Source organism: Cucurbita pepo, chromosome LG19 (assembly GCF_002806865.2).
Source record: "Cucurbita pepo subsp. pepo cultivar mu-cu-16 chromosome LG19, ASM280686v2, whole genome shotgun sequence".
NCBI lineage: Eukaryota > Viridiplantae > Streptophyta > Magnoliopsida > Cucurbitales > Cucurbitaceae > Cucurbita > Cucurbita pepo.
In genome coordinates this window covers 3769464-3783196 of record NC_036656.1, presented here as the reverse complement: position 1 = coordinate 3783196, position 13733 = coordinate 3769464, and the positions used below count along the sequence as shown (strand labels likewise).

Sequence of the window (13733 nt, the reverse complement as noted above, 5' to 3'; positions counted from 1 at the left end):
TTGTATCTTTTCGCGTCGAGTCAGATGACGCATTCGATAAAAACCACATCTTTATTACGTTATCATATTGATTAAAGCAAAAAACGGGCCGAGTTAGATTAAACCTTCGAAAAAGATTACATCTTTATTACATTATCATATCTGATATTCTTTTGGAGTTCTTTATTCGATATTTGAGGATTTACCAATCTATTGGCACGACTAAGTTTAGGGCATGATTCTGATACCATGTTAGACGAACGCGACTCTCCACAATGGTATGATATTGTCCACTTTGAGTATAAGCTCTCGTGGCTTTACTTTGGGTTTCCCCAAAAGGCCTCATAGCAATGGAGTTAGTATTCCTCACTTATAAACTCATGATCATTCGGATGTGGGACTTTCATCATCCAACAATATCAACTAAAATAAAAAACGGGTTGAGTCGGATTAAACCTTTAAAAAAGACTGACATCTTTATTACATTATCATATTGATTAAAACAAAAAAACGACAGCTTTATTAATACGGAAAATACCCTTTTGGACAATAATTACGAAAGTCGAAGTTCTAGGATTGTCGGTATAGTACGAGCTATTGAATCGGGTGGGTTTTTTTTGGTTTGGAGATAAGGAACTGGGTCCATTGTGTTATGCATGCCAACTAGCTAGCTACATTACTGGTTCTTCTCTCTCAATCTCTCAAGAGAGTTGGGGTAGGAGTGGCCCAACATTCATGTGCTTGATATCACTGCCTAAAACCCCATAACTTTTGCTATCTATATTAGAAGTGGGGAAGGGTTTTGCCCACTTGGAAACAAACCTTAGGGGTTCTTTCAACTCATAGCCTACCCTTCATGTTTTCGCTTCAAAAAATTTGAATCCAAACCAAAGATATCACATTATTATCTCAATGTGATATGATTCTTTATTGCATGTTTGTGTTTGGTTCTTGAAATGACATTATAAACTGCCAATTGGATTGAGTATTCTTGGGTCGCTTCCTTTCCCACCAATTATTGCACAAATATCTTCCATCCTTGTTAAGGGTCTAACCTAAATGATAATCTGTAAGATCCCACATCGGTCAGAGAGGGGAACGAAGCATTCTTTATAAGGATGTGAAAACCTCTTCCTAGTAGACTCGTTTTAAAACTTTGAGGGTAAACTCATAAAGAAAAGTCCAAAAAGGACAATATCTGCCAACGGTGGGCTTGAATTGTTACCGTTGGTATCAAAACCAGACACTGAGCGATGTGTCAAAGAGGTGGCTGAGCCCTGAAAGGAGGTGGACATGAAGCGTTGTGCCAAGAAGGACGCTGAGCCCTGAAGGGGATAGACACGAGGTGTTGTGCCAACAAGGACACTGAGTCCCGAAGGAGGTGGACATGAGGCATTGTGCCAACAAGGATGTTGGGCTCCGAAGGGGGTGAATTGTGAGATCTCACATCGGTTGGAGAGGGAGCGAAACATTCTTTATAATTGGAAACCTCTCCCTAGCATATGCATTTTATAATCTTGAGGGAAAGCTTAAAAGAAAAATTCCTGGACGGTTACCTAACTCGTTTTAAATTATCTAAAAAATTGATTTCAGGTGACAGCCACGAAAGAACAGTTAAAAAAATGGAATTTTTGTGAGTCTCTATTAAGTGTATGTGTTGAGTTTACAGGTTTGCATGAAGACCATTTGCAAGTGACTGAGAACGATGTTTGAAGGAGAGGAAGGTGTGTTTCTTGTACAACACCAAACCACAAGTACTCCATTGTCGTCCTTGGGAGATGAATCAGTGAGCTGGCCTCTGCTGCAGCTATTAAATGAACCAAACCAAACAAAAAGAAAAAAAAAACATTGTATTATCTATATAGAACACGTTCGAGTAAAAGAAATTTAACTTGTGATGTATATATCATCGACCAAAAAGTTAAGACACGATTATCTGATCGCGTTTTAAGCTAGGATTACCGCTCCTCCCATATGAAAAAAGATGAGAGTCGGGCCAGTTTTTAGGTGTTCGTGTGATGGATGCCTTTCTTTGTCCATGAATAATGTACAAAAGAAGTAAAAAGTGGGAAAAGTAGAAACAACATGAAAGAGCCCAAAAGACAGTAGAGGACATATGCTTTTTAAGCAGAATCTTGTAAATGGGAGCATATAGGATTAGGTTGGAATCATAACAAAATTATTGTCCCATGCTCATCCTATCCTTTCATCATAATGGCCACAATTCAAAAACATGTTCAATTCAACACATTTTACCAAAAAGGGTGCACGAACTTCTCTGTAACCGTCCAAAGCCACTGCTAATAGACATTGTTTACTTTGATCTATTACGTATTTCTGTCAGCTTCATGGTTTTAAAAACATCTACTAGGAGAAGTTTTCACACTCTTACAAGGAATGCTTCGTTCCTCTCTCCAACCAATGTAGGATCTCTCAATCTATCCTCCTTAGGGACGCAACGTCCTTGCTGGTACACCACTCAGTATCTGGCTCTGATACCATTTGTAACAGCCCATGGCCACCATTAGTAGATATTGTCCACTTTGACCTCACAGCTTTAAAACGTGTCTACTAGGAGAGGTTTTTACACTCTTACAAGGAATGCTTCGATCCTCTCTCCAACTAATATGGGATCTCACAATCCACCTCCCTTAGGGGCTCAACGTCCTCACTGGCACACCGCTCGATTCTGACTCCTTGTAATAATCCAAGGCCACCGTTAGCAGATATTGTCCGCTTTGACCCGTTACGTATTATCATCAGTCTCACAATTTTAAAGCATGCATCTACTAGGAGAGGTTTCCACACCCTTATAAGGAATGTTTCGTTCCTCTCTCCAACCAATGTGGGATCTCGCAATACACCTCCCTTAAGAGTCCAACATCCTCACTAGCACAACACCCGGTATATGGCTCTGATACCATTTGCAACAGTCCAAGGCCACCACTAGAAAATATTGTCCACTTTGACCCGTTACATATCGCCGTCAGCTTCACAGTTTTAAAACACATCTACTAGGAGAGGTTTCCACGTACTCGTTCCTGGTGGAATCTCATTCTCCATGCATAGATTCAAACAAAATCATGAAGTTAAGAGCAGAAGGACAGAGTCAAAGTATAAGAGTATTAAGAAATGGGTGTCTATCATTTTCCTCAGAAGAAGAATCTTCAGCTTTCTTTGTTTATATACAAACAGACTCGAGAAAGAAGATAAAAAAGAGGTCCAGATACGAGGAACTGATAACTGAGAGGAACCAAATCAAGACTTCAAACAGAAGTATATGTAAGAGATCACTGAAGTTTTTGAAGTATGAGTTATGTTTGAGTGAAAGTGGCCCATCTCCTGCTCCCAGATGTGCTTCTGCACACAAGCTTATCACAAAACAATCTGCACCAAATGCTCTGCTCTTCTCTCAATAATAAGATAAGAATCCCATAAGGTACTGTTTCAAATGCACAAATCTGTACGGCTATAGTACTCTAAATCCCTCTCTGTTCATAATAAAAGGTATACAGATTCTGATGAAGTACTAAAACATTTCATGGTGCGCTCAAATCAATCCAAATATAAAAAGGATATGAGCAACACTTCAAATATGACTCTGTTACTTTGCTTTACACTGATTTTGACACATCAATGAGTCAATTTAGCATGCACATTCGTGTAAGAGGAGAATGAAGCATTCTTTATAAGGGTGTGAAAACCTCTCTATAGTAGACGCGTTTTAAAATCGGTGAGATTTAGTAACTCGTAGTGATCGCATATAAAGATGTCCAAAAAGTTAGATATCATATGATATCAGAATTTATGATTTTGAAGAGCAATAAGTCATGAAGTTGTGTGAATAAAAGTATCCAAAGAGTGTTATTACATTCACTAGCTGAGAATAGATGAAATGAACAAATTGATATTCGACAATATCCAAGCTTAAAGCTTAAAAGTCAGAAATAAGTGGCTTTCCCACTATACCCAAGAAAGTTATCCCCATCCCCTCTTTCAAAGCTTATCTCTTCTCCACTCCCATCCGTGGGCCATTCCAAATTTAACTACAAGAACTCCGGGGAGCGGAATCAGTAGATATTGTCTTTTTTAGATTTTCCTTCAAGATTTTTAAAATGCGTTTGTTAGGGAGAGGTTTTCACACCCTTATAAGGAATACTTTGTTCTCCTTCCCAACCGATGTGAGATCTCACAATCCATCCTCTTTCAGGGCCAAGTGTCATTGCTGACACTCGATCCCTTCTCCAATCGATGTGGGATCACTCAATCCACCCTCTTTCAGGGTCTAGCGTCTTTGTTGGCACACCACCTTGTGTCCAGCAAGGACGTTGGACCCCGAAAGTGGTGGATTGTGAGATCCTACATCGGTTGGGGAGGAGAACAAAACATTCTTTACAAGCGTGTGAAAACCTCTCCCTAATAGACGCGTTTGAAAAAAACTTGAGAAGAAGCTCGAAAGGGAAAGTCCAAAAAGGACAATATTTGCTAGTGGTGGACATGGATGGTTACAAATGGTATTAGAGCCAGACATTGGAGATGTGCCAGCAAGGAGGCTGAGCTCCGAAGAGGGGTAGACACGAGGCGGTGCGCCAGCAAGGAGGGTGGATTGGTTCTCTTGGAGAAGGAAATCAGTGTCAACGAGGACGCTGGGCCCCGAAAGGGGATGAATTATGAGATTCTACATTGGTTGGAGAGTAAAATAAAGCATTCTCTATAGAGATAATATCTACCGACGGTGGACTTAGACGGTTAGATTTCATGATTCTCTTCCCCATTTATGAATATAAATACTTCCATCTCAAAACTATGCCATAAATGTTCGTACAATTCGTATAATTTAGAGATGCAATAATATAATGAAGTAAGGTAGTACAGCACGGCAAAGGGGCACTGTGAAAGAGAAAATGGCATACATAAACTAAGCCCACTTCATAGTTATATCTATCATGTCAACCATTTAATACTCTTCTCCATCCACTCTTATATATACCTTTCAGTATCTCTTTAATGCCATACTTTCTTTCTACATCTCTTCCTCTCAGATTCAGTAGCTAAAGATGAAGGGGAAGTTTATAAGAGCATGTGCAAACAAATGGAGGAAGCTAGGGAGCAAAGTGGTGCCTTGTACACCCTGCGAGCACTGTTGCCAATGGGTTCTGTGGTCTCCTTTGCACCAGGATTGCTTCATTCCACGAGATGTCCCAAAGGGTCACTTGGTTGTTTATGTGGGTGAGAATTACAGAAGATTTGTGATCAAAATCAGTCTTTTGAATCACCCTTTGTTCAAGGCATTGCTGGATCAAGCACAAGATGAGTTTGATTTCACTGCTAACTCAAAACTCTGCATTCCTTGTGATGAGAACCTTTTCCTTAGTGTTGTCCACCGTGCTAGCTCGTCGTGCTAGCTCGCCGTGCTAACGAGCTAGCTCGTCGTATAACCGACAAGTCCCTCTCTGTGTTTGAAGATAGGTTGCTGTCGAATTTGATTTATTTTGGAAGCTTTGAATCCTCTTTGAGAATGCTGATATGTATGTAGCCATGATTTGTTGTATACTAATGTAACTTGATTAAGAGCTTGTGAATTCCTTACCACTTGGGGATCTAATGATCTTTCATGACTACTGACTGTTGGCTCAATTTCCTAGCAATAGATCTCGCCACATTTCGCACGTACCATAGTGTTACGGTCATGCTCGTTCATGTAACAGCTCACGCTTACGACTAGCAAATATTGTCCGCTTTGATCCTTGGTCTCACGATTTTCAAACGCGTCTTCTAGGGAAAGGTTTTCACACCCTTATAAGGAATGCTTCGTTCTCCTCTCCAACCGATGTGGGATCTCACAGTCTATGGCCGCATACCCTTGCCAAGCCAAACCCTTTATTTAATTTCATGTTGTATTATCTTACCATTGTATTTTATGTTTAGGTTTGCCAAACCCAAATCGCCTCAAAATGACTAGAGGGATGCAGCTAATCGTCAATTTTTCCTACCCGGAGTTATATGCTATCTAAGCTGTTGTGTTTCCTTTCTCGCTTATAGCCTATAATATTGCTTTCAAAACCTTCTTTCAATCTTGCTTTCGAGCTCTCTTTCGAAAATTTCTCTGCCCCATTTTCTAAAACCTTCTTCTCAACACGGGGCCAGAGGTTTGAGCATATGTTGTCTAGTCGTAGGCGAGCGAATCCGAATTAACTTGACTCACTCGGTGTTGGAGGGGAGTGTCGCAAATTTGCAAAGTTCGCTCCTAAGAAAAGTGTTGCACTCAGGCTCCTAAAAGTCAGCCATATTGCCAGTGAAGCAACTCCACGTACAAAATCCTCAATGGTGGTTGACATTCCAGTGCATTATCTCAAATAAGGAAACAGCCTAGTAGTTGGCTCAGCCATGGTTTTGTGTCAAGCTACAACCCCTCCAATTGTAAGGCTTCACACACTTTTCCAAACAATTAGTATTTGTGGGAAATAAACGCATGGTCAGTAGAGCTTACAAATACAGCCTGAGATCGCACCATTACACACAGCCGAGAGGTCAACTACAATGGTAGCTGTTTCAATCTACCATCATAAGCTTTCTCTGTAAATGGGCATCTCTACATCAAGCAGAAAGGTAGAACATCATACCTTGACTGGAAAGCCATGGGAACATATATTTCCCGAAGTCCGGACTAGAACCCTCCCTTTCTCGGTTAAGTTCTAAAACTCGACTTTGTCTCTACTATAAGCTAAGATTCTTGAAATGTAACGTCGAATCTCATTTCATAATTTTTGGTTTAAGAAACAGAGCTCCCATGATTCTATATTGATTTGGGACTTCACCAAGATGAGCTTGAACCTTCATTGAGTCAAAGTATGCTTAAAACACTTTGTCGAACGACAACTATTAAGTCCCACTAATGTTTTGTGATGCCACCACGTGCATCAAAATGCCATCTGTCTTTGCAGCTCTGCAGCTCACTTGGACATTCTTGGACATGCTTATCAAGAATCAACCTATGAGTTGACTTCTTTTATATGGTTGCGTTAGTTGACTATATTATTGTTTACGACCAAATATATAATTATAAAGAAATAAGTTTTTTAGGTGTGTCTGAGCACAATTGGGAGACGATTTAACACATAAATATTGCAACAAAGTGAATACTTGCTTAAAAACCATAGTATGTCCTAAAAAATAGATGTCAATTGCCACTTGTCAACATGACCATAGTTAACTTCTCTTAATCCAAGATTGCTATAAAACTTAGCTCGACAATATTATGACAAAGCAACTACTAAATATATATATATATAAAATCATTCTAAATTTATTGCATGCCATACACAATTGTGGCACAACTTCAACGTCAATAAAATTATTCTTTTTTGTCTTTTATAAACTACAAAAATGGGAAGGAAAAGGAAACCGTGTTTCGTAGAAATAAATTTTAACAGATCTCAATCATCTGACAATGTATGGCTGATTACATGAACAGGGCCATCTCAGTTTTCCCTTGGATGGCCAGCAAACGATCAATAGTTAAATAGAGTAGTAGCACCCTTGGGATAAGCTACCTCAGAGTCATCAATATGATCTGAACTTATTACTCTTCAGAGAAACTATGAAAAGATATGAAGGAAGCCAGAAAGGTTCCTGAAAAACATTCCTCAAAGATGGTCACAAATTGCATTGGTGAACTCAGAAGTTGATGATGAGCCTCCGAGGTCGGCTGTTCGGTACTTCCCTTCTGCAATGGTTTTGAGGACAGCGTCTTGGATCCGATCAGCTTTGTCATGGAGCTTCAAATGCCGAAGCATCGTGACAGAACTTAAAAGCAATGCAGTTGGATTGGCCAAATTCTGGGGAAGTTTCACGGCTTTCAGATGTATGAAAATAAACTTTCCAACAAAGCATTCTAAATTTATTGAGTTCCATACAATTGTGTTTACTGTGTGTTTGCAAAAGATATATTCAACATCAGCAATTAGGTTATACAGGTTGTGCTTTCGCAAAACCGTACGAAAACTCCTTCGAGCTAATCGGGTTCATTAAATTTTTTTCAAAGATAAGAAGAAATTTAGAACAGGATTTATTTTGAAGTTACATGACAAAGCAAATATGTGATGTCCTGTAGAGGCTACCTCTTTAGTCATTTTGTTCAACATGGTTTCTGGTAATTTTGTTCTTTCTAGGAACACTACACGTGCTCCTCAGATATGAAGGGAATTTATACCTAATTCTGAGATATAAAGGGCTACCTATCAAGGGTATATTGGTATTCAAAAAATAAAAAACTGTGCTAAAAAGAAAAGAATTCACTCTTCATCCACTCTTTTCTATACCTTTTTATTTTATTTTTTTCTCTGTTTCATGAAAACTGACTTGTTTTATACTATGTGGGTTTTTGTTTCTATTCTTCTAAAAGAAGTTTGTGAGAGATTAGCATTTTCTCTCCTAAAACGGGGCTTCTTCCCAGAAACCTTTTTTGATTTACAAAATGATAAATACATAATAAGTAACATTTTCTCTTGCTACTCCCTCTCTGCACTTCATTTTTCTACCCACTTTTTCTTAATCATCTCTCCACTTCAAGATGATAATAATATTTGAAAATGTGCGACTTATGATGACTCTAAATCTTTTAATCTATGATAGCCAATAGTATCAAACATTTTGATGTCAAAAAGGCCATCTATTACTCACATAGGTCTCCAAGGTTGGCATGTTATCACTTGTCAAGATTATTGATAGAAGGAGCAAAATAGACACCGCTAAACCCTGTGGTTCTAATTGAAGTTCTAGAAAAAATTTATGACTAAATATGAGTTGGTTAGTGTAAGAAAACACAGCAAAGCTCATAAAACTAAATATGAGGCACTATAGGAGAGATATCTGACAAAACCAAAGAAATGAATGAAAATGCAGTCATGGAAATTTATGATATTGGAGTTATGAAACCTAACCTTTCCAGCAATATCTGGCGCTGAACCATGCACAGCCTCAGCAAGAGCAATACCTCCCTCACCAATATTGCAGCTGTATAATATAATTTTTTGGATGTCAGATGATCTGTAACTCACTCACCAATAGAAATGAAAACGAGGCATGAATACCTTGGCGTTAAGCCCAATCCTCCAATCAGCCCAGCACAGAGATCACTGATAATGTCACCATAAAGATTTGGCATAACCAACACATCAAATAGTGATGGATTCTTCACAAGCTGCACAAAGTCGATACACAATGAAGATCATTACCACCTTATTTACACTTGCATTACAAAAGTCAAACCCATTTCACTGAAGTTCTACAGAAACCCTTTGATGATCCCCAAGTTTGACATCAAATCAAGTAATGATCAGTAATATATTCTAAAGAATCCACTGGGAATTCTAAATTGACCCTCCCAGATCTCCACATCATCTTTAATGCAGAATTAATTTTCTCATGGGTGCTATTGCTATGATTCTTAAAATAAAATTAATACATACCATCATACAGCAATTATCAATGACAACTTCCTCATACTTTATCTCAGGATACTTCTCTGCAACTTCACGGCAACACTGAAAGTGAAGACACAAATAAAACTTCAGATGAGGAAACCTGGGTGAAAAATGAAGATGAGAGGACAGTTAATAATCTAACTTAGTCAAACCTTAAGAAAAAGACCATCAGTTTTCTGCATAATATTGGCTTTGTGTATCGCAGAGACTCTCTCCCTCCCATGAGCCTTGGCGTAGTGAAAAGCATATTCCGCCACTCTTAAACTTGCTTGACGGGTAATGATCTTAAGGCTTTCAACCACACCTCTCACCACCTAACGTTCAAGAATCAGTACGCATAAATCACACTGAAATAGTTTTCTACTACATCGATCGAAATCTTAGATACTTACTTGATGTTCAAGTCCACTGTACTCCCCCTCTGTGTTCTCACGGATAGTGATTAGGTCTACATTGTCATATCGAGTTTTATAACCAGGCAGGCTGTAGCAAGGCCTTACATTAGCATATAAATTAAGTTCCTTCCTTAAGGTAAGGTTCAAAGAACGATGCCCTTTTCCAATAGGTGTGGCCATGGGTCCTTTCAAGCCCACACCATTACGCCTCACTGATTCTAAGCTTTCCCATGTAAGAAAACTTTGAGTTCGGGGATCAATTTGGTCCCCGACGTAGTGTTCTTCCCATTCAATTGGCACTTCAGCAGTTGTGAATACCTGAATAGAAGAATAATGAAATTCAGCATACAACACCATAAATATCACTTACAACCAGAAGTATCTTGCCCATTCATGTTCATAAAATTATTGACGCAAGGACTTTTCCTCTTATTATGTACAAAAAATGAGTTGCGATTTTCAAGTGCATTTAACAAAGAGAGAACGAAACGGCAGCACTCTAGAATCACCATCTCACAACAGAAACACAAAAACCAACGACATGATCCAAAGAAACAAATTACCACAAAATTGAACACACAAATACCCCGAAACACTACACGAATAAACGTTAAAATAAGAAATTCAGATCAATTATCTCGAGTAATTGGCAGGGAAACTGCCACTATAGGTACAAAACACGATCGAATTATCGTACTGAAACATAACTGCGATCATGGAGAAAAGACAATACCTGTTTGACGGAATCCGCAATTTCGGGACCAATACCATCGCCTGGGAAGAGAGTGGCTCGGATCGGAGAAGCAGCAGAAGAGAAAGCCCTAAATGGGAGGGGAGAAGCAGAGGTAAGGTTGGAGGAAAGGGAGAAGATCTGACCCGAGCGGCTTCCGAGGGTGCGTCTCAGCAGGTGCGATGCCATGATTGACGACGAAGAATAGAAGAAAAATCACGGAGAATATGTCTTAACCAAACATGTTTTGTTAAATATATAAATTTAATTTCAGAAAAAAAATTAATACTAAAACAAGCGAAAACAAAACACAAAAGGGCCGCATGAACACAAAAGCTGAAGATGGGCTATTGGGCTAGTTAGATGGACTTGTTATATGGGCTACTTCAATGGGCTATTGGGCTAGTTAGATGGACTTGTTATATGGGCTACTTCAATGGGCTATTGGGCTAGTTAGATGGACTTGTTATATGGGCTACTTCAATGGGCTATTGGGCTAGTTAGATGGACTTGTTATATGGGCTACTTCAATGGGCTATTGGGCTAGTTAGATGGACTTGTTATATGGGCTACTTCAATGGGCTATTGGGCTAGTTAGATGGACTTGTTATATGGGCTACTTCAATGGGCTATTGGGCTAGTTAGATGGACTTGTTATATGGGCTACTTCAATGGGCTATTGGGCTAGTTAGATGGACTTGTTATATGGGCTACTTCAATGGGCTATTGGGCTAGTTAGATGGACTTGTTATATGGGCTACTTCAATGGGCTATTGGGCTAGTTAGATGGACTTGTCATAAGGGCCCATCAGTGAATGCTTCTCAAGTTTTGAGTACTCTAAGTTTTGAAGAAATCATACTTCTAATTAATTATAAGTTGAAAAGAATAAGCCAAAACCGAACAAGCAAGGCCCCACGACCTAAGAAGCTTGCGGGAGAGTTTAGAGTTTCCCGACAGGTCGATGTACAACCGACAGGTGAATGCTTTACCAAACTCGTGTACAACTGGTCTCAAATAATATGAGCGTTCTAGAGCTTGAAGATTAGTGGGAGATGATTTTCAACTTTCTAGTATGTCCATATCATTTGGTAAGATTTGATTTTATCTCGTGTATTTCTACTACACCTATTTGGACTTTCAAAATTTATGAATACTCTCTAGTTTGAAGATCAATAAGTTATAATCTTAAAATCTCCACGAAATTTATATATATATATTTTTTTTGTTATTAGTTAAAAATTTTTAGTCTATTTTTTAGAAAGTTCTCTAATTTGTGATTTTTTGTCTAACCCGTTACTTAATTTTTTAGTCTTTTAAGACGTACGGTTCTTGGATTTTTCCTTTTCACACTTGCATCTTACGAAAAAAAAAAAAGAAAAGATAATGATCGTTTTTTATCGTCGTAACATTATGATAAATATAATGATCGTCTTCTTGTCTGGTCGTCGCAACATTATGATAAACATAATGAATGATCGTTTGGTTGTTACAGCATTATGATAAGCATAATGAATGATCGTCTTCCTGCTTGGTCATCACAATATGATAAGCATAATGAATGATCGTTTTTCTGCTTGGTCATCGCAGCATTATGATAAGCATAATGAATGATCGTTTTCCTGCTTGGTCATCGCAGCCTTATGATAAACATAATGATCGTTTTCCTGTCTCGTAATGTACACGTCCGTATTATAGTGAAGAGTAAATGATATCTCCTAATGCATGCACACAGTGATACATGAGGTCCCAACATTTTCTCATTTTTATTATCATTTAATATGATCCCGCTAGCATTCCGTACATATCATTTCACATGTCGTTTATTAATTTATCATATCTTTCATGCATACGTCAAGTTGTATTTCATACTAGTCTATCGTTTTGCATGTCAATCACATTATATCATTCAAATTACATAAATATATCATATCATAATATTCCATGCTTTTAGACATAAACAATCTTCATCATATACATATCATACCGTAACATATTGCATCACAATATATCATATCATAAACATGTCAACTTATCACATATTTTGTACCATAACATATTTCATATTATTTTCATATCATATCACAACATATATATAAACATATATAAATAGATAGATAGTAAACCCTTTGTGGTCATATCTTATTATACTCTTAACATTCTTATATCTATCACAATCATATCGTTACATGAACGTACTTTAGTCATATTGTTATAGGAACGTATCCTTAACGCTATCGTTCTATCAATCTATTATAATCTTATTACTTTCTACCCATAACCTAATCATATTATCTTACAATCGAATGTGATCATATTGTTTTTATTAATCTCTCATGTCAATAGCACTTTGATACGTAATTTAACTTTAACATTTCATGAACATATCTTACTCCTATCATTACATTACGTTTAGTGCATCCTAATCGTATGCTATCTCAAACATATCATTGAACACATCATACTATAAGTATTATCATACAATTTACATGTTATAACATATACATATCATAAGTATATCGATCCATAAACAATTCACACATATCAAATATATATGACATGTGCAGAATCACGAGGCATGTCGATAGTAAGGCCATTTACCTGATTAGCTTAGGCTGATGTCATGAAGTTATCCTTAATGGAAGTTCGATTCTGCCCCAAGTTAACCTATGTGAGCCAATGACACCAGTTTCAAGTTTGAACTTCTACAAAATTGTTTCTCTAATATACATTGGTCCCGCTAGAGTTTGTGTCCAAGCTAGAGTTTGAGAATTTGGTAACTTTCATGTAAACATTGTCAAATAGGCTTTTTTATATATCTTAGTTAAAGTAGTCGTCTTCTCTTTCTTTATTCAAACTAAAAGTTCCTAAATAGAAGTTCCCACTTTTTATATAAATTATATATAAATATATAATATTTATTATATATGGATATAATAGATATTATACAAATAGGATTATAGAGGATGNTAAACGGTAGAAAGGAGGTGATTTCGCAAAAAATAAAAAATAAAAAATAATGAATTGTTTTTTGGATGACTACTTAAAACAACCATTCATTTTAATTCGAATCGACTAGACGTTAGAGTTTTTGTGTGAAATACTTATATATATATATATATATATATATATATATATATATATAT

At 37.5% G+C, this 13733-nt stretch overlaps 2 protein-coding genes across 2 annotated transcripts; one reads left to right on the top strand and one right to left on the bottom strand.

Moving 5' to 3' along the window:
* Positions 1-5036: 5036 nt before the first annotated feature.
* On the top strand, positions 5037-5384 carry LOC111781652 (auxin-induced protein 15A-like). The gene has a single exon (XM_023662339.1). It carries the CDS (start codon positions 5037-5039, stop codon positions 5382-5384), a length of 348 nt encoding a protein of 115 aa, XP_023518107.1.
* Positions 5385-7305: 1921 nt separating this feature from the next.
* Positions 7306-10658, bottom strand: LOC111782057 (isocitrate dehydrogenase [NAD] catalytic subunit 5, mitochondrial; the record flags this gene model as incomplete). Its single annotated transcript, XM_023662832.1, is given in 7 exon segments — positions 7306-7817; positions 8922-8994; positions 9072-9181; positions 9450-9524; positions 9617-9778; positions 9857-10177; positions 10593-10658. Coding segments are annotated over 7 exon segments (999 nt in total), but the record flags the coding sequence as incomplete, so codon positions are not given.
* Positions 10659-13733: the final 3075 nt, after the last annotated feature.

Bases quoted from the DNA above. Each gene is read 5' to 3' on its own strand.
- LOC111781652 (XM_023662339.1), top strand. From the start codon at position 5,037: ATGAAGGGGAAGTTTATAAGAGCATGTGCAAACAAATGGAGGAAGCTA.